Below are 22,923 nucleotides of genomic sequence, written 5' to 3' on the forward strand. Positions count from 1 at the left end.
TGGACTTCAGCATATGAATTTGTGGGGAACAGACTAACCCATCACACCCACCCTCTGAAAAATCATCACGTGACATACATAGCCTTGATGCAGGCTCGGGGAGGAAAGTGGGTGGGCGATGGCTTGGCATCCAAGGAAGCTTCTCGCCAGTGCGAGCATCGCACCGCAGGGAGTGGGGCTGCTGAGGCCAGCAGCGGCGCAGGGGGACCTCTTACCTGCAGCCTGGGTGGGACGGGGCCTTGGCGTGGCCGGAGGAGCCGGGGTGGGCATCCACACTCGGGTTCTGACGCTGGCTCTTCCTCGCAGACCTGGGGTTCATTGCCCTTGGCCTTGGTTTCTTAATCTGTAACAGCATAATAATAAGAGTGAGTCTCAGTAAAGTAACTTATACGCACACCATGCACCGAGCACTGGAGGGCAGAAGACACGGTGGGTCTGCACTGGTCTGTGCGCTGGACCTCGAGGCCGAGCCCTGCCCTCTCCTGGCTGGGCCACCTCCACAGGACCGTCATCTCTATGCCCCGTACCTCCCTCCTGAAAGGGAGGTGAGGCCATTGCCCTGCTGCCCTCGAGTTCCCTGGGCTGTGCGGGGCCAGGTGCAGGTTGCAGGCCAGGTGCTGGGACAGGTGCGGTGCGCATCTGGCTTTGACGGTGGTGGTGGTGGTGGTGGTGATGGTGATTTTTCCACAGAGCCTGAGTTTAAACAGGACAGTCCATTGATTATACTCTCTTTTTGTTAAGGACAAAAGGAGTTATTCTTGTCCTGTGTGTGAAAAGTCTTTTTCAGAAGATCGACTGATAAAGTCACATATCAAGACCAACCATCCCGGTAAGGGTATGCACTTTAGAGCGGGAGACTGATTTTCAAATGCTTATGTTTTTTAAAAAATGCAACATTATATTATCAACCGTATTAAATGAAAGTAAAAGAGGGATGAAGATATGAGTAAATTCAAGGGAAACAATCGTCTTTATTTAAAGCCTGGGAGGCTATGTAAGTTTTTGTTCATTTTATCCTCTTATCTGGTCTTCGGGTACGTCTCCCCCCATCTCACAGTTCCCCTCCCCCTTTTAGTATTAGCAGTGACAGCCTCTGGACGGGTCCTTATCCAGTGCGGACCCGACCGACTCCACTTCCCAGGCCTGCCCCCAGCCCTCTCGTAGGTCCCTGAACTGAGGGGTGTGGGCTCCCTCCCAGGCCAAGGAGCCCGGTCAGTGGGAGTGACCGTCACTTTCATTGTCCTCGGCCCCTGAGCCCCCTGGGCGTCACCCCTGTCACTTTCATTCTCACCCCAGTGACACTGTTTCTTGGTTCTGCCCGGTTAATTTCTGTGTATCCTCTACATATTCCCTCAGAGCCTGCCCTGGGGGCCTTTGATGGCTCCCCCGACCCCCCGCCACCCATCCCAGTGCACTTCCCCCGTATTCTAGTCCCTGGTACTTTCCACCCACCTGGGAGCCTCGGGGCAGGGCTGCCACCGTTAACACCTCATCCCCAGAGCCCCGTGCCACGTGGCGCAGGGCCCGCGAGCACAGACACACGCTGCTTGTGGACGAGTGAGAAGCAGAGCAGCTAAGGCACTTCTCCTTTCGCCCGCGCCCCTCTTCTCTTCCTCTTTGTTTTCTCTCTGCTTCTCCTGTGAGGGAACTGACCCACTGATTAATCATGATTGTGGAGAAAAGTAAAGAAATGATGGAAGGACGCTAACACTCGTATTTTACTTGGAGTCGGACGGAGCCTTGAGGCCTTCACCTTCATGGGGATGTGTGGGTTACGTAATGCTCTGAACTGCTCAGTTCTGTCCTCCCCGTGTGACCCGTGTCCAGTGTGACTCGTGTCCAAGTGTGAGCCAAGGATGCTCATTTAGCTCCATCAACTTTTGCTCATTATTTTAAACTTTTTATTATAGAAAATTTCAAATGTATGCAAAATACATAACATGAGGAACAGCCATGTATCCATAACTCAGCTCCCACTCTTACCTACATGTGGTCAAACTTGTTTCATGAATTGACCCCCCGATGGTTTTTTTTTTTCTAAAATACTCTGAAGTATGTCCTGACATAATTTCCCCATAAAGAATCTTTAGAATGCATCTCCAACTAGTAAGGAATTTTTTAAACGTAACTACCACATCACCCTTAAGACAGTGTTAACAGTAGGTTCGGCTCGTATACGTCCTTTTAAAATGTCCCCATTGACACAAGATTTTCTCTTTTACAGTTGGATTGTTTGGATCGGGTTGTTATGTCACCGCAGTTTCTCGTGTTACATGGGACAGCCCACCCCCCGCTCTCTTCCCCAGGAGGCTGATCTGTTGGGAAGTTGGGGCTCTTCCTGCAGGTGGTCATGTTTTGCCTTTTTCTGAACGTTGCCTCGTTGACACTGTTTCTCCATCCCTCACATTTTATGTCAACGGACATTTAGATCTGAGACTGGATTAGACCCTGGTTTAACACTTTAGGCAGAAGTCCTGTCCCATGACGCACGAGGCGCATCTTAACCATTGTCTCAGACCTGCTAGGACTGGCCAGAGGGTCTGGGTTCTGTCATGAGGCTCCTTTGCATCTAACCTGAACCAAGGTTCTTTGGCTGCTTCCGGTTATCACCCTGCTTTTCTTCTAGAGGTTTCCATGAGCACCATTTCCGAGGTTCTCGGGCGGAGGGTCCAGCTGAAGGGGCTGATTGGGAAGCGAGCCATGAAGTGCCCGTATTGTGATTTCTATTTCATGAAGAATGGCTCAGACCTTCAGCGTCACATCTGGGCTCATGAAGGTGAGTGCTCCTCCGTCAAAATGGAGCGCTTTCTGGGATCTGGTGCTTCCTCTGGGGGTCCTGCAGGAGGAAGTGTGTCTCCTTGGCCCCTGCAGTTAGAATTTCCTTAGCACACTGAGAGAAGTGTCTGTCCGCCAGCTGAAATCAGTGATTTAAGTCATTACTCATTTAGTTGCAATTGCAGTGAGCAGAGGTGTGCAGCCGTTCGTGGCTCTTGCCGGAGTTGTAGTTTAATAAATCACCATGACACCTGTGCGGGGAGCCAGCTGCAGGAGGACAGGACCTCGCTGGCACCTCCCAGGCGGTCACTCTGGTGGCCTCCCCGGTGCTTTGTGGGATTCTGTTGTTCAGGTTGTGGAGAAAGAATTCAGAAGGTGAAGAGTTACGTGGAGACGGAGCAGGGGGAGGAGGGATGTAAGTTGTGCCTTTGGGGTGCTCGCCTGTGAAGGGAGGTGTGGGGCACACTCCGGGACTTTGGGAAGTTGGAGGTCAGGATGCTACTGGGGACAGCGGGCCACCGACTGTGTTTCTCCCCCCGGGGAAGGACGTGGCTCTCCTGGTGATCAGGCTCGGAGCCGTGACCCAGGGAGATCCCCTCCAGAGGTCCGAGTGGGTCCCTTCCTGTGAATTAGGAGTCCAGGTGCCGCAGGCAGGAAGACAAGCTGGCTCCCATGGGGGAAGGAGTATGTATTTTCTACAACATGGGATCAAACTAGCAGTTCGGGAGCTGACGGAGTAGGAACGTGGACCGGCAGAAGGAGCCGAGACTAAAGGCAAGGCTGGGGATACTGTTTCCTTGACCAGCATGTCTGTGCCTCGGCTCTGTGCCCTGGGTGCACCCTGCAGCCTTGTTAAAGCCTCGGCTTCCTCAGCTGCAAGGCCTCGGGTGGTGGGGATCAGGGCGGAAACGCTAGGCTCACTAGATCATGTCTGTTATGCCCCGCGTTCAGACACCGCTCCCCTCCCCCAGCAGCATGTCACACTGCGGGGACAGCCCTTTATATTGGACAGTGCAGCCGGGCCAGGGCGGCTCAGCTTCAAACCAGCCCTCGGTGTTTACTGCAAAGTAGGTCCTCGGGAGATGTCTGTGGAGCGAAGGAGCAGCCACGTGGTAGGATGCCCCGCCGTGAGCCGTTAGCCCAACAGCAGTGACGAGCGTTGTCAAGCTCTGCTTGTTTTATCAACTAAAACCTGCTCTCACCTCTGGTCCTGCACGCCTGACCCCGGGGACTTTTGTCATGGCCCTCGGTCACTTTAATTTCGGTCCGTTTAACTCAGTTCAGTTGAACTTAATGAACGTCTGCTGCTCCAACTGCTCAGGGGTCTGTGCCCTCAGATTCCAGACTGCAGGGAGGGGAGGGGTAAGCTGCTCACTGTTAAGTGCTGTGAACAGTGCAGTGGTAGAGGCAGGCAGGGTTTGGGTGCACTGAGAGGGACGCAGAGAATTTCACTGGAGGCCCAGGAGTAGAGGGCGTCCTAGTTGGACGGAAGAGCGCAGGTAGGTGCGTGGCGTGGGGACCAGCAGGTGCGCTGCTTTATTCAGATGGACGTGGAGGGGTGTGTGTGTGTGTGCACATGTGTACGTATATATTCCTTCAGATACACACACGCGCACACACACACACATAACTGAATATATACGTGTATCTATCTTTTTCTCCCTCAATAGGGGTGAAGCCCTTCAAATGTTCTTTGTGTGAGTATGCAACTCGTAGCAAGAGTAACCTCAAGGCTCATATGAATCGTCACAGCACCGAGAAAACCCACCTATGTGACATGTGTGGCAAGAAATTCAAATCAAAAGGGACGCTGAAAAGTCACAAGCTCCTTCACACTGCTGACGGTGAGTGAGTGGCTCTGCAGTGAAGTTTTTTCCTCTAAAAGTGTGGTTTGCTGCTGACATCCCAAGTCCAGCAGAAATGGTGGCTGTGCCTGTAGGCAGGAAAGGACACATGGCTTTTGGAATTTCCATTCTGGAGGAGAGCAGAGGGGCCTCGCCTGCTCCCTCACTGCCCCTGCGCTCAGTGCTGGAGCCCTGCCTGACCTCTGACCCCCGACCCCCACCAGGGCTCGCTAAACACTTGCTGCGCGCGTGCGGATATGTGTGTGCGCTTGTGGGACGCTGCTTCAGGGAATAAGGCAGCCTCGGGCTCCAGAGGCCTTGACCTGGGAGTCCCGGCCCTGTTCAGCCGCCCACCCCAACCCGAGCCTGACGGCCTTGCAGGGCGGCTGCGCTCACAGCTGGCCCGATGTTTCAGGTGGACGCCCTTCTTATCCAAGCTACCTCCAGGTTGTTCCACATTTAGTCCAAAATGGGACTCAGTCGAAAACGCAAACAGCTTTTGGGCAGGTGCGCCCCTGATCAAGCACACTGAGGTGGATTTCCAGCTTGGTTCCTTCGTGAGAACCATTGATGGAGTTCTTACCACCAGCTGTGCCTGGGGGTACGGGGTCAGTAGGAGCAGTTCCTGCCTTCACGGGGTTTCCAGTCCCGTGGGGAGCAGGCCGGAGTGGGCAGGTGGGTGCTGTGGTGGGAGGTGCTGGGAGCTCTGGGCAGGAGCGGGGTGGTCACTGGGAAAGTCACCCCCAGAAGGGCTGGATAGAGGACAGAAAGGCAGAACTGCACAATGGTTTTACGAAGACAGGCAGCTAAACCATAAAAGACCTTTAACATTTAAGATTTTCCTTTAAAACTCCAGTTGTGTGAGGGTCTTGTCAGTGTTCCATGTAATGCGATTAATAAACTATACTTACTGATACTGTTATTTCAGCACAGTTATGTATGAAAACTGGAGTTCACTATAAAAATTGAAGTGATCTCAACAAAGATGTTTGAGTTCAGAACGTGGAGGGCAGTCTAGCCATCTGCCTTTGTTTCGAGGTTGTTCTGGGGGACCCCATTGTATGTGCGGTCAGTTGAGCTTGAGAGGCTCAGTGGAGAAGCCAAATGCTTAGCTGGGATTCGTCCCAATTAAGAACCAGGACTTGTCTACAGCTGAGCAAAAGCCAGAGCCATGCTGTTCACACTTACGCAGTGTCCTGTAAGTTAAAAAATCCGTAATCAAAATAATTAAAAACACAGTGACAGTGAAGCAGTCCTGTCCTGAATAATGAAAGCAGTAAGTTGTGTAATTATTCATGAATTCTCCCATCTCCGCGAGCAACAAGCCTCACTGATATTTCTTGACTGGGTAGCACATTATTCACTGAAATCCCTAATAATACAGTGCTGGTTACAAAAAGCGGCTGTCCCCAGAGCCAGGGAGGTCTTGAGTGTCCCCTGGGCCGTATGGGCAGGGTCTGGAGGGCCTGGGAAGGGCGCTGTGGCCTCAGCACCGGCTCTGAGGTCTGGGCTCGGCCCTGAAAGGCTTTGAGAAGGTGGGACGTGCGTCTAGTGAGGGACGGTGGACAGGCCGTGGTGGGTGGTGGAGCGGTGGGTCGGGGTGAGTGCCAGTATAACCGCGGGCGTCACAGTGACACTCAGCCTGTCCTGCCCTGTCACTCCACTTGCTTCCCTGAGCTCTTCAGCAGGAAAAGGAAATTCAGGTGGACAAAAATGCGTGGTAGTCAAAGCAGTAACACAGCCTTCCCAGAAAAGGAAGGGCCCCGCAGGCATGTGAAATATTTTCTAACACAGCAGGAAATTTGCATCTCTTCTCTTCATTTTTTTTTTCCTGGCACTTTTGGGAGGATGAGGTGTTTGTAAAGTCACGTCTTGTTTTCAGGCACCCACCAGTCTGGGAAGAGGGGCATTGGGCATCAGGGTGACGAGGAGAGCAGTGGGAAGGGGCTGCCTCGGTGGGCTGGCTCTCCTTCTTCCCTTCTTGAGCCGTGGTTTTGTTATCCTGCAAAATAAGGACCTGAGACCTGAACATTTCTTGGTCTCTGTAGTCCTGATGCTCTGTGATTCTAGGAGGCAAGTGCCATGCGGACCACAGACCTGGAAACAGGAGATGCAGTATCGTTGGATGTGGTCCAGCTCTGAGGTGCCAGCTTCTTCCGTGGGGCCACCAGCGCTCCTTGCGTGTCTCTTTTGACACTTGCCGTGTCTCGTGTTTTCTCAAGAGCCAGCTTGGTACGTGGAGTCCCGGCTAGCAGACCGGCTGTTCTGACTCCACTGGTGACCTGTTCTGTAACTTTAATCAAACTACGGGCAGTTCTTTTCCTTTTTAATTTTAAAAAAGCTTTGAAAAAAGGTTAGCTACATCTCCTGCCCTGTTTTTGTAGTCCTCCTATTTTATTTTGCTGATTTCTGAGAGCTCTTTTTATCTCAGTGGTGTGTCATGTCGTGCAAATATTTCTCTCCAAATTATCCCCAGCTTTTCCGTTTTAAGGTATCTTTTTATATAGGTTTTATATAAAAGTTAAATAACTTAGCGTATTCAAACATATCAGCTGTTTTCTTTATGTTTTTTCCTCCGTAGTTTCTCTGCGTTAAAAGAAACCTTTCCCACCTTAAGGGAAAGTTCTTTTGTATTTTCTTCAAGTTCTGTTTCAGGGGTTTATGACATTTATGAACTGCAACGTCCTTGACGTTTATTTTGGTGTGAGGCCTGTGGCAGGGATCTTTGTTTCTAAACAGTTACCAGTTGACTCAGCATATTTATCGAAAAATCAGTCCTTTCCGTTTTGTTTTGAAATGCCAGAATTTCTCAGGATGTTGGGTATATTCTGAGATTTTGGTTTGTTACAGTGATATTTGTTCTCGTACATGGTTTTGTAAGATACTGTTTTAATAACTCTAATATTGTATGTTCAGATACTCCTTTTTCTTCTTTTTCCTTTTTATGGACATCTAGTTTCTTCTCATTTAATGACTATTTCACTGGATAAACTGGATGGCTGCGTGAGCCGTCTGACAGCACCTGAAACATGCTTTAAATTCCTCGGGGAGGTGTGTGCACCTCGATGAGGCTCTCAGCCTGTAACCATAGAGTTCGCTCTTTGCTTAGAAGCAAGCGTGGCTTTCAAGCCTGCCTGAAATTCTTGGGTTTTCAGCGCAGCTGCTGCATCGGCAGTAACTCAGTAGGTTGTGTGTGTCACAGAGAAGCTACGTGGAAGAGGTGGCGCTCGGGAGGCTTGAGTCACCGCCTGGTAGGATGACCTCAGTTAAATGGCTTCTCCGAGCCTCAGTTTCCCCCTCAGTAGAATGCTTGGATCTAGAATGAGTGGCTGCTTCATTCATGGCCTTCAGGTCTTTGCTCAGGAGAGCCTTCCCTGGCCCCTGTATGTGTATAAAATCTCAACACCCCACCAAACCATCCACACTCCCTGGTGTTTCTTATGCTTTTCTTCTTGGCTCATCTTTCCCTCATGCACCGTGTAGTTTCCGTCTCTGCCACTGCGACGCTTCCAGCAACTGCTTCTCATCTTTTCCACATCTCTTACTATTTCTTCTTAGACCTGTCTTTCTCTAATAATATATATATATATATATTTTTTTTCCATGATATTCTATGTCTTCCACTAGACTGTAAGCTCCAAGCAAGGAATTTTTACTTACTGTATTGGTTTTGTTTTGTATCCCCACCACTTAAAACAGTGCCGGACTGGTAGTAGGTGCTCAGTAAATTTTTGTTGATTGAATGAGTGGGGGGGAGAAAAGGTACAGTGCCTTACACAAAGTGGATGGCATACAGTAGCACTTACAAGGACTAGTTATTTCCCAATATCATCTCCCTGATGGTTCTGTTAAATCAGATGCTTGTGAATTAGGTTATTTTAAATACGGTAAAGGAACTCACTATTAAATGAGTCTTCTTGGGTATCTTCTAATGAAGTAGAAAGGAACTGAGTAATTACTCTCTCCTCTACCTGCTTGCGAATCTGATTTTTCACATGCTTTGGCTTGCATAAAGTGATCTGTCCCTGTTTATTCATTCCTATTTCCCAAAGGAGCTCATTACTGTGCCTTGGATAAGACAGACCAGAATGGGCGAAGGTTTCTGTTAAAGAGGTTTGCCAGTCAATATGTACAAAGGGAGATACTGACCTATAAGGGGCCCGATTAAACCTTTCACATATGTGAGCCAACAGATGCAAGAACTTAATGCAAAAGTTACGCTGGTAACACATTTCTCCCCTTTTGATATTAAAGAGGGCCTAGACATGATGTTTGGTCTAGAGGTTTATCCTTGATTCTGCCCACCCAGAGCAGATGGGGAAGGCTAAATAGTGCCGTGTTTTTATGTTATGTAATCAAACAAGAATTCTCTACTCTTGAAGTAACAAGCTCTTTGAAGGCCGGTGCTAATTCCTTTGGGTCCCTCCCCCCGCAATTCCAGCCTGCCCTCCTACACTTGAGGTATGAAGTTTGCTGGTAAAATTTACAAAGAGGGATCATCCAAGCTTCAAGAACTCTTGTGTGTGTAACAGTTGGACAAGTGCAGAGCTGAATATGGAAATTAGGTCTGGCTGGAGGAAGTACCCCTCGTTCCCTTGCTTCTTCAATTTATAGTAAGAGATCCCAGGGCTCCACACTGAAGTATTCCAGGAGATCCAAGTAAGGAGTTTTTTTTTATCTCCTCTTTCTTCTGAAAAATACAGTCACTCTAGGATGAAGTAGCCCCACGTGTCCATAGTCTCTTTGCTTCCAAACACATACGTTCTAGAACCAGGAAGTTAAAAGACGATGGTACCTGAGCAACCAGATGGTTGATCTTACCAACTTCATTTCCCAGGCTTCTGGGAGACCGGTCTCTCCGAAGCATCCTTGTCCCTCATATCCTTCCTCCAACTTACTCCTGGAGAAAAGGGAGAGGGACCAGGGTGGGAGGGAGGCAGCTGCGTGAACACAGTAGGTGTCTGTGGCTTATCTTTAGGGCTGGTGTCTGGGTGATGGTTGGGAGAGGGAATGGCTGACTTCAGGACCCAGGAGCCCCATTTTTTATGTGCACCCAGTCTGGGGCCACCGAAGGCTCTTTCTCTAAGGCTTTTATAAACCATAAAACTAACTGAGCTCATACTATAAGGTCAACAGCTAGTTACTGAACAGTTAGTTCAGGCTGATACACAGACGTAAGTATTGGATGAGGCTTGGTTACCTAAAACTTCACCTGGGTGGAAGGGTCTCAGCTGCTCACATCTGGCACAGTGTCTGTGACTGTAACCCAGTTCTGGTCCCCTGCTCTTTCCTGGTCTCTTATCTGGCTCTGCCTTCTGTTCCTTTCCGTGTCTAACGCTGATCCACTCCTCCGTGGCTCAGAACTGATGTACTAATTACAGAGACTCATCGGTCTCTAAGCTGTAGTTGCTTCAAGTTCAGCTGTTGTAGTACAGAGGCATCTTAAACTATATTTTTATTGCTGTAGCTATTTCTGTTCTGAGCTGCCATTGCACAAATTACTGCAGATGCCAGGACTGTGACGATGTGTGCTTTGCAAAACGCCTGCTGCAAAATGCCCGCCGTGCCTCCTGCGGGGTGTTTTTCCCACTTCAGGTGGCAAACCCGCAAGTGCCGGGCCGTGTGGAGAGGCCGTAGTGCGGAGCTGGGTGAAACCCTGGGCTCGCGAGGGCAGACCCAGCCCAGGGTGGAACCACCTCCTGCGTGAATGACCCTGAACGGGTGCTTCGTCGTTCCCTATCTGTAACCTGAGGGTGATGAAGTTTCCTGTGTATTTCCTCTGTATGGGGATGTATTCGTTTCCCATGGCTGCTATAACTACCACAAAACAACGTAAATTTATTACGTGACAGCTCAGGAGGTCAGATGTCTAAAATCGAGGTGTCGGCAGGGCTGTCTTCCTTCCGGAGGCTCAAGGGGAGAATCTGTTTCTTTAACCTACCTAGCTTCCAGAGGCTGCCTGTATCCTCCGGCTTATGAGCCCCCTTCCTCTCAAACCCTGCAGCATTGCTCTTCCCATCTGTCTCTCTGTCCCTCTGCATCTGTCCTCGCATCTGCTCTCTGAGTCTCACCCTCCCACCTCTCTTTTATAAGGACCCTTGCAATTTCATCAAGCCCACCTGGAAAATCCAGCCTAATTTCCTGTCTCAAGATCTTTAACTTGATCACATCTGCAAAATCCCTTTTGCATATAAGGTAACACTTACAGGTTCTGGGGATTAGGACCTGGATATTTTGGGGGGAGGGTGACCCCCAAATCAGCTGACCACAGTGGGGCTGCTGGGAAGACGAACTGGGTTCCTATTGCGTGTGTCAGTACATTCTAAGTGTTAGTACGTGTCCCTGTTCCACCGGCGGTCAGGCTCCTCGTGCTCCCAGCCACCCTCGGCACAGTGTACAAAATGGGTGTTTGTAGCGATTCATCTACGTCATCTGTGTCCTTTAGGAAAGATCAAATTACTCTTCCCTCAAATATTCTTTCATTAGGAAGGGACAGTGCAATAGTTAATATTTAAAGAGTGTCAGTGTTGAAAAGGGTAAAGTCAGTTTTCTGAAAACTTTGCTTATGCAAAATATCACCTTTTCCCGTAAGACTGGATAAATAGTCATAAGAAGGCATTTTCACTTTTATGCCTCCAGATAGTGTTACTAGTAACAGTTTATATTTACGCAGATTTCTTTCTCTGAGTGTTTTAGTGCTCCTCCAAGTTTGAGGTACACAGAAAGGCTGATTTGGCAGGAATGATTTAATTTAGCAGGTATTTCAAACGCGTTGCCTTAGAGCAGAAGGAATTTTCCATCTCTGTCTTTCTTTGTGTGCTGATGGAATCCAAATGCCAGAAGACAAGGGGACAGTGTTATTTTCTTCTGATGGTTTAAGATTTGTCTGCCATCCCATTCCTCCCTGGTTTTATATAGAACTCTATTTAAAGGAACTAAACAGCTGGAACCATCCTCAGGGAAACTCATCAAGCAGACAAGGGTGTAGTAAGAAACAAAGGAAACCAGCAGGTGCTGTGTGTTTCCTTTTTTTTTGAAGTATTTTTTCCAGTTTGATTGAAATATAGTTCACATATAATGTTACATTAGCTTAAGATGTGCAGCATAATGATTTGATATATGTATATATCAAATGTGAAATGATTTCCGTAGTAAGTTTAGTTACCACCAATTACCTTACATGGTTAAACATTTTTTCTTGTGATGATTAAGTACTTTTTATTTTACTGAATATTTTTGACATATAGCATTGTATAAATGTAACGTGCATAGCATGTTATTTTGATGCATTTACATATTATAATATGATTGTCATAGTAGTGATATTAATCTCACTACGTAGTTACAGTGCAGTGTTAGTGTCTGTATTGATCATACTGTGGGTCAGATCACTTTGGCGTAAGAACTACTTAGTGTAAGTTTGTACCTTAAACAACAGCAATTTTCATCTGCTCCACTGTCCCCATTAACCACTATTTTTTTCCTGAGTTTGATTTTTAAGAGTCCACGTATAAGCGATACCAGACAAGACTTGTTTTTCTCTGCCTGACTTGTCTCCCTTCGCATCGTTTGCTCAGGGTCCATCCATGCTGTCAGAAACGGAGGATATCATCCTTCCTCGTGGCCTAATAATCTTCCCGTGTGTGTGTGTGTGTGTGTGTGTGTGTGTGTGTGTGTGTGTGTGTGTGTGTGTGTGTGTGTGTGTGTGTGTGTGTCTGGCCGTGGATGGGCACATACGTCGTTTCCGTGTCCTGGCTGTTGTGAACAGTGCTGCAGCAAACATAGGAACGTGCACATCTCACTGAAATCCTACTTTTATTTCCTCTGGGTATGTGCCTAGTAGTGGAATTGCTGGCTCAGGTGGTAGATCAGTTTCTAATTTTTTGAGGAACCTCATGGTTTTTCCCATGGCGATTGGACCAATTTACATTCCCACCAACAGTGCATAAGGGTTCCGTTCTCACCACATCCTCGCCAAGGTGCTGAGCGGGTCACAGGGCCAGGGCCCTTGTGTATCCCGGAGTGAGCCCCCCAGGCCACCAGCAAGGCAAGTGAGGGCGACTGTCTTTATTGTGAGTAGCAGGGCCCCTCTCCTCTAATCTGGAGACTCTCCCGCCTGAGCACCGGGGCCTCAGCAAGGCAGGTGTCCGCCGGCCCCTGGCCCCGCCTTCTTGCGCACTCACCTTTCCTTCCAGAGCAGAAGGAAATTCAGTCCTGACCCTCCTGGGCTTGGGGTACCTCTCTTTGTCTACCTTGAGGCAGAATAATGGATTTCTGTTCTTTTTCTCCCATCTCCTACTTCCAAATCCTGTCCCCTCTACCTGACAGGACAGGCTGAGTACCTTTCTGCCTGAGTAAGACCTGAGTTGAGGGCCGAGCTCAGGATTGCCGGCCTCCAGACTGGGGCATCCCCCTATGTCTGGTGGTACCCGGTTCAGCCAGCATCCTGTCTCCAGGCGCAGCGAGTGCTCCACAGGTCAGAGGGCTTGTCCTGCAGCCAGCTGGCCATGAAATACTGGTGGAAGAGCTCAAGTTAGAGAAACAGACTCCTCCCAGAAGAAACCTGAAAACAGAGAAAGAGTCTGCAAAGATGGTACCTCACCCTGTGAGGGATGAGCAGAAGTAATAGAGGTTTCCACCCCCCCAGCTTCCCAGTCTTTGAAGGGAGGTTGTACCAGGATCACACACTTTGAGGGAGACAGGAGCTGGCGGTGAAACACTGAGCTTCCAGAACGAGCTGCAGTATCTGCAGTGGAAATCTCCAGTGAGCCTGGCACTCAGAGATGCCTGACTGAAAATCACCAGGACGGAGAATGCTGAGCGTGGCTTTTTCCTTACCACCTGCGGCAGCGGTCAGCATCAGCCACAAACTGCCACGCAGTCTGCAGACTTTATCTTGAACTGCCTGACACATCTTTTCTTTCTTGAACTAATTTGATGCCAGTTCCTGAGTCCCTTCTGGGGAAGGTAACCTGACTGTTTTGTTCTTGCATTGTTGTTTTTTCACCTTTTTAAAATTAATGTATCACACACCTACAAACAAGTGCAGGCCAATGGCTTATCAGCCATGTAGCCATGCCCAGGGCAAGACGCGGCGTGTCACCATCCCCTCGGAAGGCCTCCTCACCCGCCCCCCGAAGCTGCTGTCGCTGAATGACTGCTGCCCGGACTTCTCACCCTGTGACGTGATTTCTCCCGTCTTTGAACTTCATGTAAATTGATTCCTGTAAACATGCTCTTCTGTCTCTGGCTTCTTCCTTTTCACATTAAATCTGTAGGGTTCATCTAGGTTGCTGTGATTTTGACGTTTAACATCTGGGCCTCTGGATGAACTTAGAAGTTTCATAAGTAACTGAGATTCTAAATTCTGTAGTTTGTAACCGGGAAGACGTTGTTCCTGCAATTAGCGCTTTTCGCTGTGCCAGTGTTTTTGCAGTAAGCGTGGAGCGCTTTCCCCCGAGGAGTGTTTCTCCAGAAGGTAGGATGACTCAGCTTTCTTTTTCCCTCCTTACTGGCAAGAATTGGCTCAGAATGACTTTCAAGTGTTCAGAAAGGTTAAATCCTGACTCAGAAGATGAGAAATGACCACACCTGAGATAATTCTTAAAATTTGGCCACAGTCTTGTCTTTGTAAAGAAGAGGGGCACAGATGCCTGGTGGAAAATCACCCCCAAATCAGTGTACAGACATCAAGGTGAGCGATGTTTTAAAAGACAGTGAGCTCTTTTGAACTTCAAGTTTGGGAACCACTGATACCACTTTGTGATTCCCTGTTGAAAGACCTGTCTTCCAGACTGTGTGCAGGAGCGAATGGGGTGAAACCTCCCCGCCTTCCAGGGATGGATGCTAATTCATCTGAAATGCTCTTCTGTTGTGCAGAAAACACTGGAACCACACTCACAAATATCTACCCCCTTCCTACAAGTGTGTCCACAATTCTATCACCCAACAAGTGTTATTCTTTTTAAAATTCTTTTTCAATCTTTAGTCATGTTCATATGGAATGATTGCATAGTTGTGGTTACAGGATAAATATTACTCTCCAGCTTTAAAATGAATAGTGTAATTATTTTTGTTGCTGCAGAGGCCGTGAATAGCACATGTAAGAGTTGCACGGCGCTCCGTTGAGGCGGTGCCCCCTGAGGTACACAACCACTCCCTGACTTGGGGACAGTGCATTGCTTTCTTTTTTCCTCCATTATGACAGCTTCTGTTTCAGGGAACCTCTTCTTGCATATAAACTTCTCCTTCTTTTGAATTAGTTCCTTAGGACACATTTCCAGAAGCAGGATGGCTGTTTCATTTTGATGGTTTTAATCGTACGGTGTGCTGCCAACTTACCTCTCAAAAAATTGTACCAGAAACATGAAAGCATTCTAGCCAGGCTCTTTCATTTTTAGCGTCACGTGCTTTTTTTAAAAGAAGTTCAATTTCTTTGTTTAATGAGTATCAAATCTTACCGCTTTATTATACTTTTTAGTTATTTGGTAACTCATAAAATCAAACAGGCAAATTAGAGGATTAGATGGATTAGATGAGTCGCGTGCATAAGGGATCTGTAACGCTGACTGGTTCAGTGCGCTGTGTATAATTACTTGCAGTCATTGGACTTCTTGTGATTAATTTAATCAGATTTAATCTTCTCTTGAGTGAATTGTTTGTTCATGTCCTTTTTTATGTGTTTGCTTTTAGGGGTCTTGGCATTTTATATTCACGCATTCCCTGATTCATTCAACAGCTCTATCTGTTGGACTCTTGGTTGCAGTTGACAGGAACTCATTTGAGGTCACTGAAGCAGCAAAGGGACATTGATTGAATCTTATGGAGACTCGGGATCCTGGTGTTTTGGGTTACTCCTTCACAGACCTCACCTCCTCTTTTTGTGGCTGGGTCCCCATCATCCTTTTATCTCAGCTTGACTGTAGCTTCCACACAAGAGGCCTTCTCTGACTGCCCAGCCCCACGGCCCCCCATCCTGTGCCACGTCGCCCCGTCCATTTCCTTGGTAGCAAGTTCTAATTTGTAGTGATTTATGTGTCTGTTTGCTTCTCGTCCACACAGGCCACGGGCTCCAGGAGGGCAGGGGCTCTGTTGTCTGTCTGCCGCCGTGCTCTGGGGTCAGGCCTGGTCCCCGCCTGAACATCTTCATCGCTCACCTTTGCTCCTCTCTGCCTCCTTCCTTCTGATGTTGTCTGTCTCTCTTTGCAGGCTGGTTCCTTTACTGGTTTCATCCGCAGGGCGGAAGTCTAATGACCAGTAGCTCCTGAGTAATGTGCTTCTGTCCCGATTCCTGGCTCAGATTCCTGGCTCAGCTTGGGTCCCTCATCCCCCAAGGTCCAGTCCCTGCAACTGGGTGTGGAGGGATGGTGGGCAGGGCCACCTCCGCGGCTTCTGTGTGCCCTGTGTAGTCCTGGTGACTGCGGGGAGGGAAAGGGGGCTGGGCTGTGCAGACATCCTGTTGGGACGCTCCTATAACTTGCTGTTAGCCTCACAGCCAGCATGCGCTCACTGCCAAGCACAAGGACATGGAATGAGAAGTGTCCTCTCCCTGTCCCCAAAGTACCCGCAACCCAGCGAGGGCACCAGGCGGACCAACCAGAGAGGCAGCAGTGAGCCACGTGGGTGATTAGATGCCTTGGGCAATACAAACAACAACCAAAGCAAGGCCCCCAAAGCTCTCCCTGTCGTGAAGCTAAACAATTAGCAAGAAAAATCAATAAAATGTAGGCTGCACTACAACTGAGATATGAAAATCTCTCAAATATTGAGAAAACTGACATATGAAAATATGAATCTGACGCGGTTCGATTCCAATAGGAAATTGTTATCAGATGAGGAATGTCAAAAATGAATCATTAAAGGAGGATGGGGACAGTGACCCTAATGGGACGGTCATGGAAGGGAAACGAGCCCCCGGAGCATAGAAGGGCACCCCAGCCCTGGGAACAGCAAGTGCAAAGGCCGAGAGGTGGCCTGGGTGTACTGCGTCCCCCGGGCTGGGGAGAGAGAGGGGTGAGGGTGGTGCCTGAACGCAGGGAGGTGACGGGGAGCCACGCCTTGGAGGCGCCTGCAGGCCGTTGTAAGGTGGTGGAGGTGTGCGCTGGGTGGCGACAAGGCCGGAGCGGCTGCCGGGGGGCAGGGTGATGAGGTTGGCCTTCTACAGCCTCTTTGATATTGTAAGTTACTTACATGTTAGCATTTCCCCTTCTTTTTGTGTTCTTTCTATTTAAGGAGTATTATCTCAGGCTCGCTTAATTAGACCTATTCCTTGGATTGTCCCCGAGAATGTCAGGGAGGTCACAGTGATAGGATCTGAGGGGGCGCTGCTGCCATGGCTGTGGTGAAGGGTCCACTGCCAGGTCACCTGCACGTACCCCAGCCTCCTCTCTTGGGGGCTACTTTTCGGATGCTTGTCACCTAGTGTCTGAGACCATCCTTGCCGCAGGCGGAGGCTACCTCCCCATTTTTCTAGCGGGGCCGCTGAGCAGTGGAGAAGAGCCGCAGGCCCCACAGGGTGGGCTGGACAGAGCCTGAGGGAGAACGCCCCTCCCCAGCCTCCTGTGCTTCTTGGGGCCGCCGTCTGTGCGACAGACAAGCCTCCGTGTGTGTGTGGCTCAGATGCGCCCTTGCTGTTGTAAATTCTTTGTTCCCTTTAGGGAAACTGTGTCATGCCCTCACTAGCTGGGAGGACTCTCATGTAGTGGCTGTGAACAGGGGCTTTGGGTCTGCATCCAGGCTCTGCCACCGGCCAGTTCATAACCTGGCAAGACGCTCGGCTTCCTGTCCCTCGTTCCTCATGCTTAAGGGGGTACCACTGCCCCTCCCCAGGCTCTGGGCGTCATGGGCATCCCGGATCCTAGCACAGCTTGCTGACGGCCAGCGGCTCAGGAAGGAGAGCTAGCGGGCATTTGTGTGAAAATGAAGTAAGTTATTTAAAAAATCCACCTCTTTTTTCCTTTGTCCTCATTCCTTTCTTTTCCTGGGCTGCTCTGGAGCTCACACCTATACCTGCCTTTTGATGTTCCGTCCCAGCCCTTTGAGGTCACTGTAACCTTGGGTAAATTCTGCGTTTTCTAGCCAAGCCTCCCTGTAATTCTCAGGAGTATCTTGATAGAAAACAGTCTGATGGTCTCAAATCGCTGCTTTTTTATGATGAGTCATGCATCTCTCTTGCATTATTTTAATTAGGCAGCGAAAGATTATGACAAGCGCTCTCCCAGGCCTGTGTGGCGGGGGCTGTGAGTGGCTGCTGAAAACACTTGTAATATTTATTGCCCGGGCACTGACCCCGCGTCAGGGAGGGCTGTTAGGAGCTGCCTTCTTTCCCTGTCTCCGGCAGAGCCCTGGGATCATATCCATAAAAGGCTGACTCTGGATCTCAAACGAGAGGATTCCATTTATTCATTTCAGGCGCTAATCATTTTCAGCACTTAACCTCTAACTCTTTGATCCAAGTGTGTTGGTAGTGAGTGAAAATATTTATCAAGCTGGAGAGTGGTTTTATCATCTTTCCTTCCCTGCACTGTGGCGGCGGGGAACCCAGACAGTGTGTTGCTCAGACTGCCTGGCCCAGTAGTGATTTATTTGGGCGAGTCACAAACCAGTGGAGAAGTCGGGGTGGCCAAGATGACTTAGAAGATGTGTAGATACATGGCCTTCTGTTTGTAAGATGATACTGTGGTTGAGAGAAGGTGTTAACTGCTCTCTAATTATGACTTAGCTGCCTTACACATGGAAGAGTTTTCCCCATACTTCGGATGCAGACTTAGTAGCATCTAGAATTTGGGGGTCATTCACCTGGCGTGAGAGATGCCATCGCAGTATTAACATGTCTGTATTATTGTTTCCCTTCTGCTGCTGCTGTTGAAAGTGTTATTCACATAAGCTGTGCAAAATTTCCTTTTTGTTTCTTGCCCAGTTCAGTTTCGTCAGATGCACAGCATATGTTCAGCATGTGCCGTGCACTCGGGCACTAGGAGTGTCAAGACGAGTAAGCCCTGGTTCCTGCCCGTGGGCAGCCAGGGCCCAGACAGAGGGCCTGGAGAGGGTGTGTAGGGGCCGCAGGGGGCTGGCTCTGAGCCCGGTTATGCCAGAGATGTTGTTCAACTTGAGTTTTGAGTTAAAGTGAAGAATGACCAGATGCCAAGAGATGGTGCATCCCAGTCATGGAAAATATTAGCAGAGGCTCAAGGCTCTAAGGCTGCAAAGTCAAAACTGGAAGTCAGAGAGAGGAGTCGGAAGGGGAGAGTTAGTTCTGCTTCTGGGCTCTTCTGTGCCATGCTCTGGAACTTCAGCTTTGCTCTGTGGCTGGAGTCGCTGGTGGGTTATGCAGGGAGGGCTGTGGGCAGGTTTATGTGTTAGACTGTGGATGGAGGTTGGGGCATCAGGATGGACGGATGGATGACGGATAGGGTGGGTGACAGATGGATGGGAGGGTTACTTGAAGGCAAGGAAATCAGTTCAAATGGCTTTTGCCATTCTCCAGAAAAGAGATGAGAAAGGCCTAAACCAGTGTGGAGGCTCTAGTATCAGAGAAATAGAGAAATATTAGGGGTTGAAATCAGGTGCTGAAAAAATGAGGTGAGTGAAGTTAGGGTCATGGAGATGTTGAGGGAGGCTGCTAGGTCTCGGACTTGGGCGATCAGGTGGGTGATGAACTAGGAAGGCTGGAGGCGGAACCCATTTGATGGGTAAGATAATGAGTCCAAATTAGGACATTTGTGACAGCTGAGCAACAGTCCAAGCAGATCGTTGAACACTCGAATCTCAGGTCCAGAGAAGGGTAGAAAATGTAAAGGTCTGAGTAGAAGATGTAGACTTTGACATCAAAGGTTTACAGAAGCCCAAGGGGACCACTACCTGCAAGGATGCCTGTCGAGGGATGAGGATGGGAGCGTGGGCTGGACCACCATGGGACATCAGTGAATAAAAATGCAGATGGGAGAGAACGTCTCAAGGGTACTCGGAACAAACAGAGAGGCCAGAGAGGCAGCCGTGGTGTGGGTTTTGAGGAGCAGAGGACTTCCCAAGCGTGGCCTGTTAGCAGAGCCACGGGGAGTGGAGTCCCGTAAAATGAGGACTGAAATCCCCCATTGGCTGGGCATCGTGGAGGTCACTGGTTACCTTGGTGAGAGAGGTTCTGGGTGTGCCGGTGTCTTCAGCTAGTTTTCGGTGGGCTCAGGAGTGAATAGGAAGGGGTCTTGGGGGCTGGAAGGGACGTGGGTCATGAAAACATGTAAACAAGTTGTCACCTGGATGTCTGAGAAAGGAAGGGGGGAGAGGTCCCCGGGAAGGAGCGGTGCTTCTGTGGTGCCACATGCAGGGACTGTGGTCCTCGTTCCCAGAGGAGGCTTGGAAGCCATCAGAAGTTACAGGTGAACATGACTGCTGTAAGAAGTAGGTCATAGTATATTTGGTTGCACATTTGTATTATTGCAAATTGAGGTTTTAGTCATGCTAATCAGGGTTCTTCTTTTAAATGTAGCCTGACCCTTACCTCCATTGATTTAACGCGTGGGCTTGTTTAATCACATTACTGAATGTTTACAAATTGCTAAAACATTAATCCTTTCAAAAGGGCAACGTTTTACATTTCTCTGTCATTTTCTGTTTTAGCATCCTCTCAAATCTGCCTTTTGTGCTCCTCCCAGAGTTGGGGGTTCCAAAACACAGACCTGTTCTCTTGCTGAATGGCATTCTGCAGGTTCTCTTGGCTCTTGGGGTAGCGTGTACATTCCTAGGGAGATGCTGCGGGCCCTTGGTGTCCAGCCCCCCAGCCTCTCCCGGGTCAGCTCTTGAGTCCCCAGACATCACACCTTAGGTCCGGGAAGGAGGACCCAGCTGCTCCCCTTTCCTGCCCACGCTGGCTGGGGTCTGTACCCCTGTGCTCTCACCCCCGTGCACCCCTCTCCGTGGTGCCTTTCCTCTCAGCTGGCACAGCCTGATTCTCTCTTTAGGAGCCGGCTCGGGTGTCACTGCTCATGGGACGCCCCCGGCTGCCCTGTGTCTGTGTGCTTCCTGGGCTCCAGACGGCACGGTGCGGCTTTGTGCCTCATTCACACTCCACTCACACGCGGGGACTGTCAGCTCACTTCCTTCTCCCTTCTTTGCAGGGAAGCAGTTTAAATGCACCGTGTGTGACTACACGGCAGCCCAGAAGCCACAGCTGCTGCGGCACATGGAGCAGCACGCCTCCTTCAAGGTAAGGGGCTCGGCGTGCGAGCGGCCTCCCCGTGGGCGGCACACCGCTTTCAACAGGCAGCCGGGAGAGGCCTTCTGTTGTTCGGGGTCTTCCCTCCCCTCCCGGGCCCTCCGAGCCGGTACCCGTGGAGTCCGGGGCACAGCTCGGCGGACTGCGAGCTCTCTCCCTGTGCAAGTGTAGCGCTTCTCAGTCCTTTGGGAACCGAGTCTGGGAACAGCGTGTAAGATGCAGGCTAGAGAAAAGGCACGCTCTTGCCGTGAAAAACGAGTGATTTAGAGCAAAGAGTCCGTGTGTTAAGGCCGAGTGTGCGCGCTGTCCGCTGGGGACTGCCTCAGGCAAATCCGCGACACGGCAGGCCTGGGGATGCCCGGCTGGCGGGCGGTGCCCGCGGAGCGCCCACCGCGGCGCCACGTGCAGCAGGGACTCCAGGACCGCGACTCGCCTCATCCTTGTAATAGCGCCAGTTGATGTTCGTTTAATGTGGTATCCCCTCGGCCACTGCTCCTGGTGCAGTTATCGACAACAAGAACTCTGGTCCAGTGATTTTGTTTAGTAAAAAATTTTCTGCTCGGCATTTGGCAACTTGACCCTTAAAATCGCTAAGTCCCAGAGCGCGGTAGGACGTGGAAGGGACTGTGGGTCACCACACTCAGAGGGGCATTTATTGAACGTCTGCTGTGTGCCCGCCTTGTGCCAGGAACTTCACAGCCCTCAACTCTGATCTTTGCGTGTAGATATCATTGCCCGGATTTGCCTCGGGGAAGTTAAGTGACCCCAATGAGTCCTTCCTCGATGCCCTTATCCACAGGCTTCTGCTGTCATTATAATAGCGGCCAGCCTGTGCTGTCACCCCTTCTGAGGTGACGAGGACCCTCCCCATTGACAAGCTCATCTGACGCTCAGAGCAGCCTTGGGATGAGGTCACATGATCTCCTCTTGTGGTTAAGAAACCGTGTGGCTCGGAAGGATACGGGCAGATGTGCTTTAGTGGTCCAGGAAGTGAGGGAGCGAGAATCCCAGGCCTGAGCGCCTCTCCCTGCATCTTCTCAGTCACCCGTCGTGGGAGGAAGGGGGCCCCGGGACACTGAGGCTGCTGCACCTGTTGCTTCTGTCGCTGCCTGAACGTCTGCACTAAACATGAGTTCCTTAGGTGAGACCCACGTGTCCCCTCGTGGGGGTGTGAAATGTCTCAGTTGGGGTGTTCCGTGTTTGCACACTTTGTGCATAATTAAAATTAAGAGCTTTATTTCATATTTCATGCCTCAGAGATGCGTTTCTTTGGGGGACTCTCAGTTTTCTTAGACTAGTGCAATTACAGTGCCAGAGGACGCAGAGTCAGGGCAGCTGTCACCACAGAGACGAGAAACATAGACCGGGGAGGTTAATTCTGTCCTTGCTGTTCCAGAACTCCAGCTAGACCTCTCGTTCATTCCTCGTTTTCAGGGTGGATCATTTTCCCTTCCTAACCAGACACAGCAGCACAGTCAGTCTCTCTGTCCTGAAATCCTCACTGACTTGTTCCTAAGGTTTTTGGAATCTTTGGTTTGCATGCAGAGGGTGTTTGGGTGGCAGGGGGCGTTGATGGAGGATGTCCCTCTCACGTGTGGTTCTTGGTTTTCTCCTGCCCTCTACGGTTGCTGTGCACTGCGGGGCCTCAGGAGCCCGAGCTCCGCTGAACCCTGGGTCATGGCGGGTTTCCCACGGGCTCCGTGTGGATTTAGGCATCCCCACTGCTGAGTGGTACCCCAGCTGGGGATGAGATTCAGGCCTGAGTGAGAACCACTGAGTCAGCCCTCGGCTCCTCCCTTCCTCCAGGCTGGGGTGCTTCTCTAGTACACGTGGGCAGAAGTCGTGTTTCTCAGCTGCTGGGGCTGAGGAGACCATGTGAAATTGATTCCTGCCGACCGCCCCCATCCTAACAGTAACTGCCCTCTCCCTTTCCTCCTGTCCACCCCTGCATTAGCTTCCCATTGCTGCTGTAACAAATTATTCCCAGCTTTGTAGCTTAAAACAACACGTTTATTATGTTGTAGTTCTGTGGTTAAGAGTTCCAACACGGGTCACACTGAGCTAGCACCCAGGTGATGGCAGGGCTGTGTTCTT

At 50.0% G+C, this 22,923-nt stretch overlaps 1 protein-coding gene across 4 annotated transcripts in view; it reads left to right on the forward strand.

The window, feature by feature from the left end:
* The window catches only part of ZFAT (zinc finger and AT-hook domain containing), a 137,564-nt gene that overhangs the window by 76,679 nt on the left and 37,962 nt on the right, over window positions 1-22,923 (forward strand). For 3 of the 4 annotated variants that reach the window (XM_032467923.1, XM_032467924.1, XM_032467925.1), the window contains exons 8-12: window positions 742-829; window positions 2,225-2,344; window positions 2,627-2,776; window positions 4,446-4,619; window positions 20,732-20,820. In XM_032467923.1, the coding sequence (XP_032323814.1) occupies window positions 742-829; window positions 2,225-2,344; window positions 2,627-2,776; window positions 4,446-4,619; window positions 20,732-20,820 (621 nt within the window). The remainder of the gene's footprint in view (window positions 1-741; window positions 830-2,224; window positions 2,345-2,626; window positions 2,777-4,445; window positions 4,620-20,731; window positions 20,821-22,923) is intronic. The other variant, XM_032467926.1, reaches the window with a different exon arrangement.

This window comes from Camelus ferus, chromosome 25 (genome assembly GCF_009834535.1).
Source record: "Camelus ferus isolate YT-003-E chromosome 25, BCGSAC_Cfer_1.0, whole genome shotgun sequence".
NCBI classification, from domain to species: Eukaryota; Metazoa; Chordata; class Mammalia; order Artiodactyla; family Camelidae; genus Camelus; species Camelus ferus.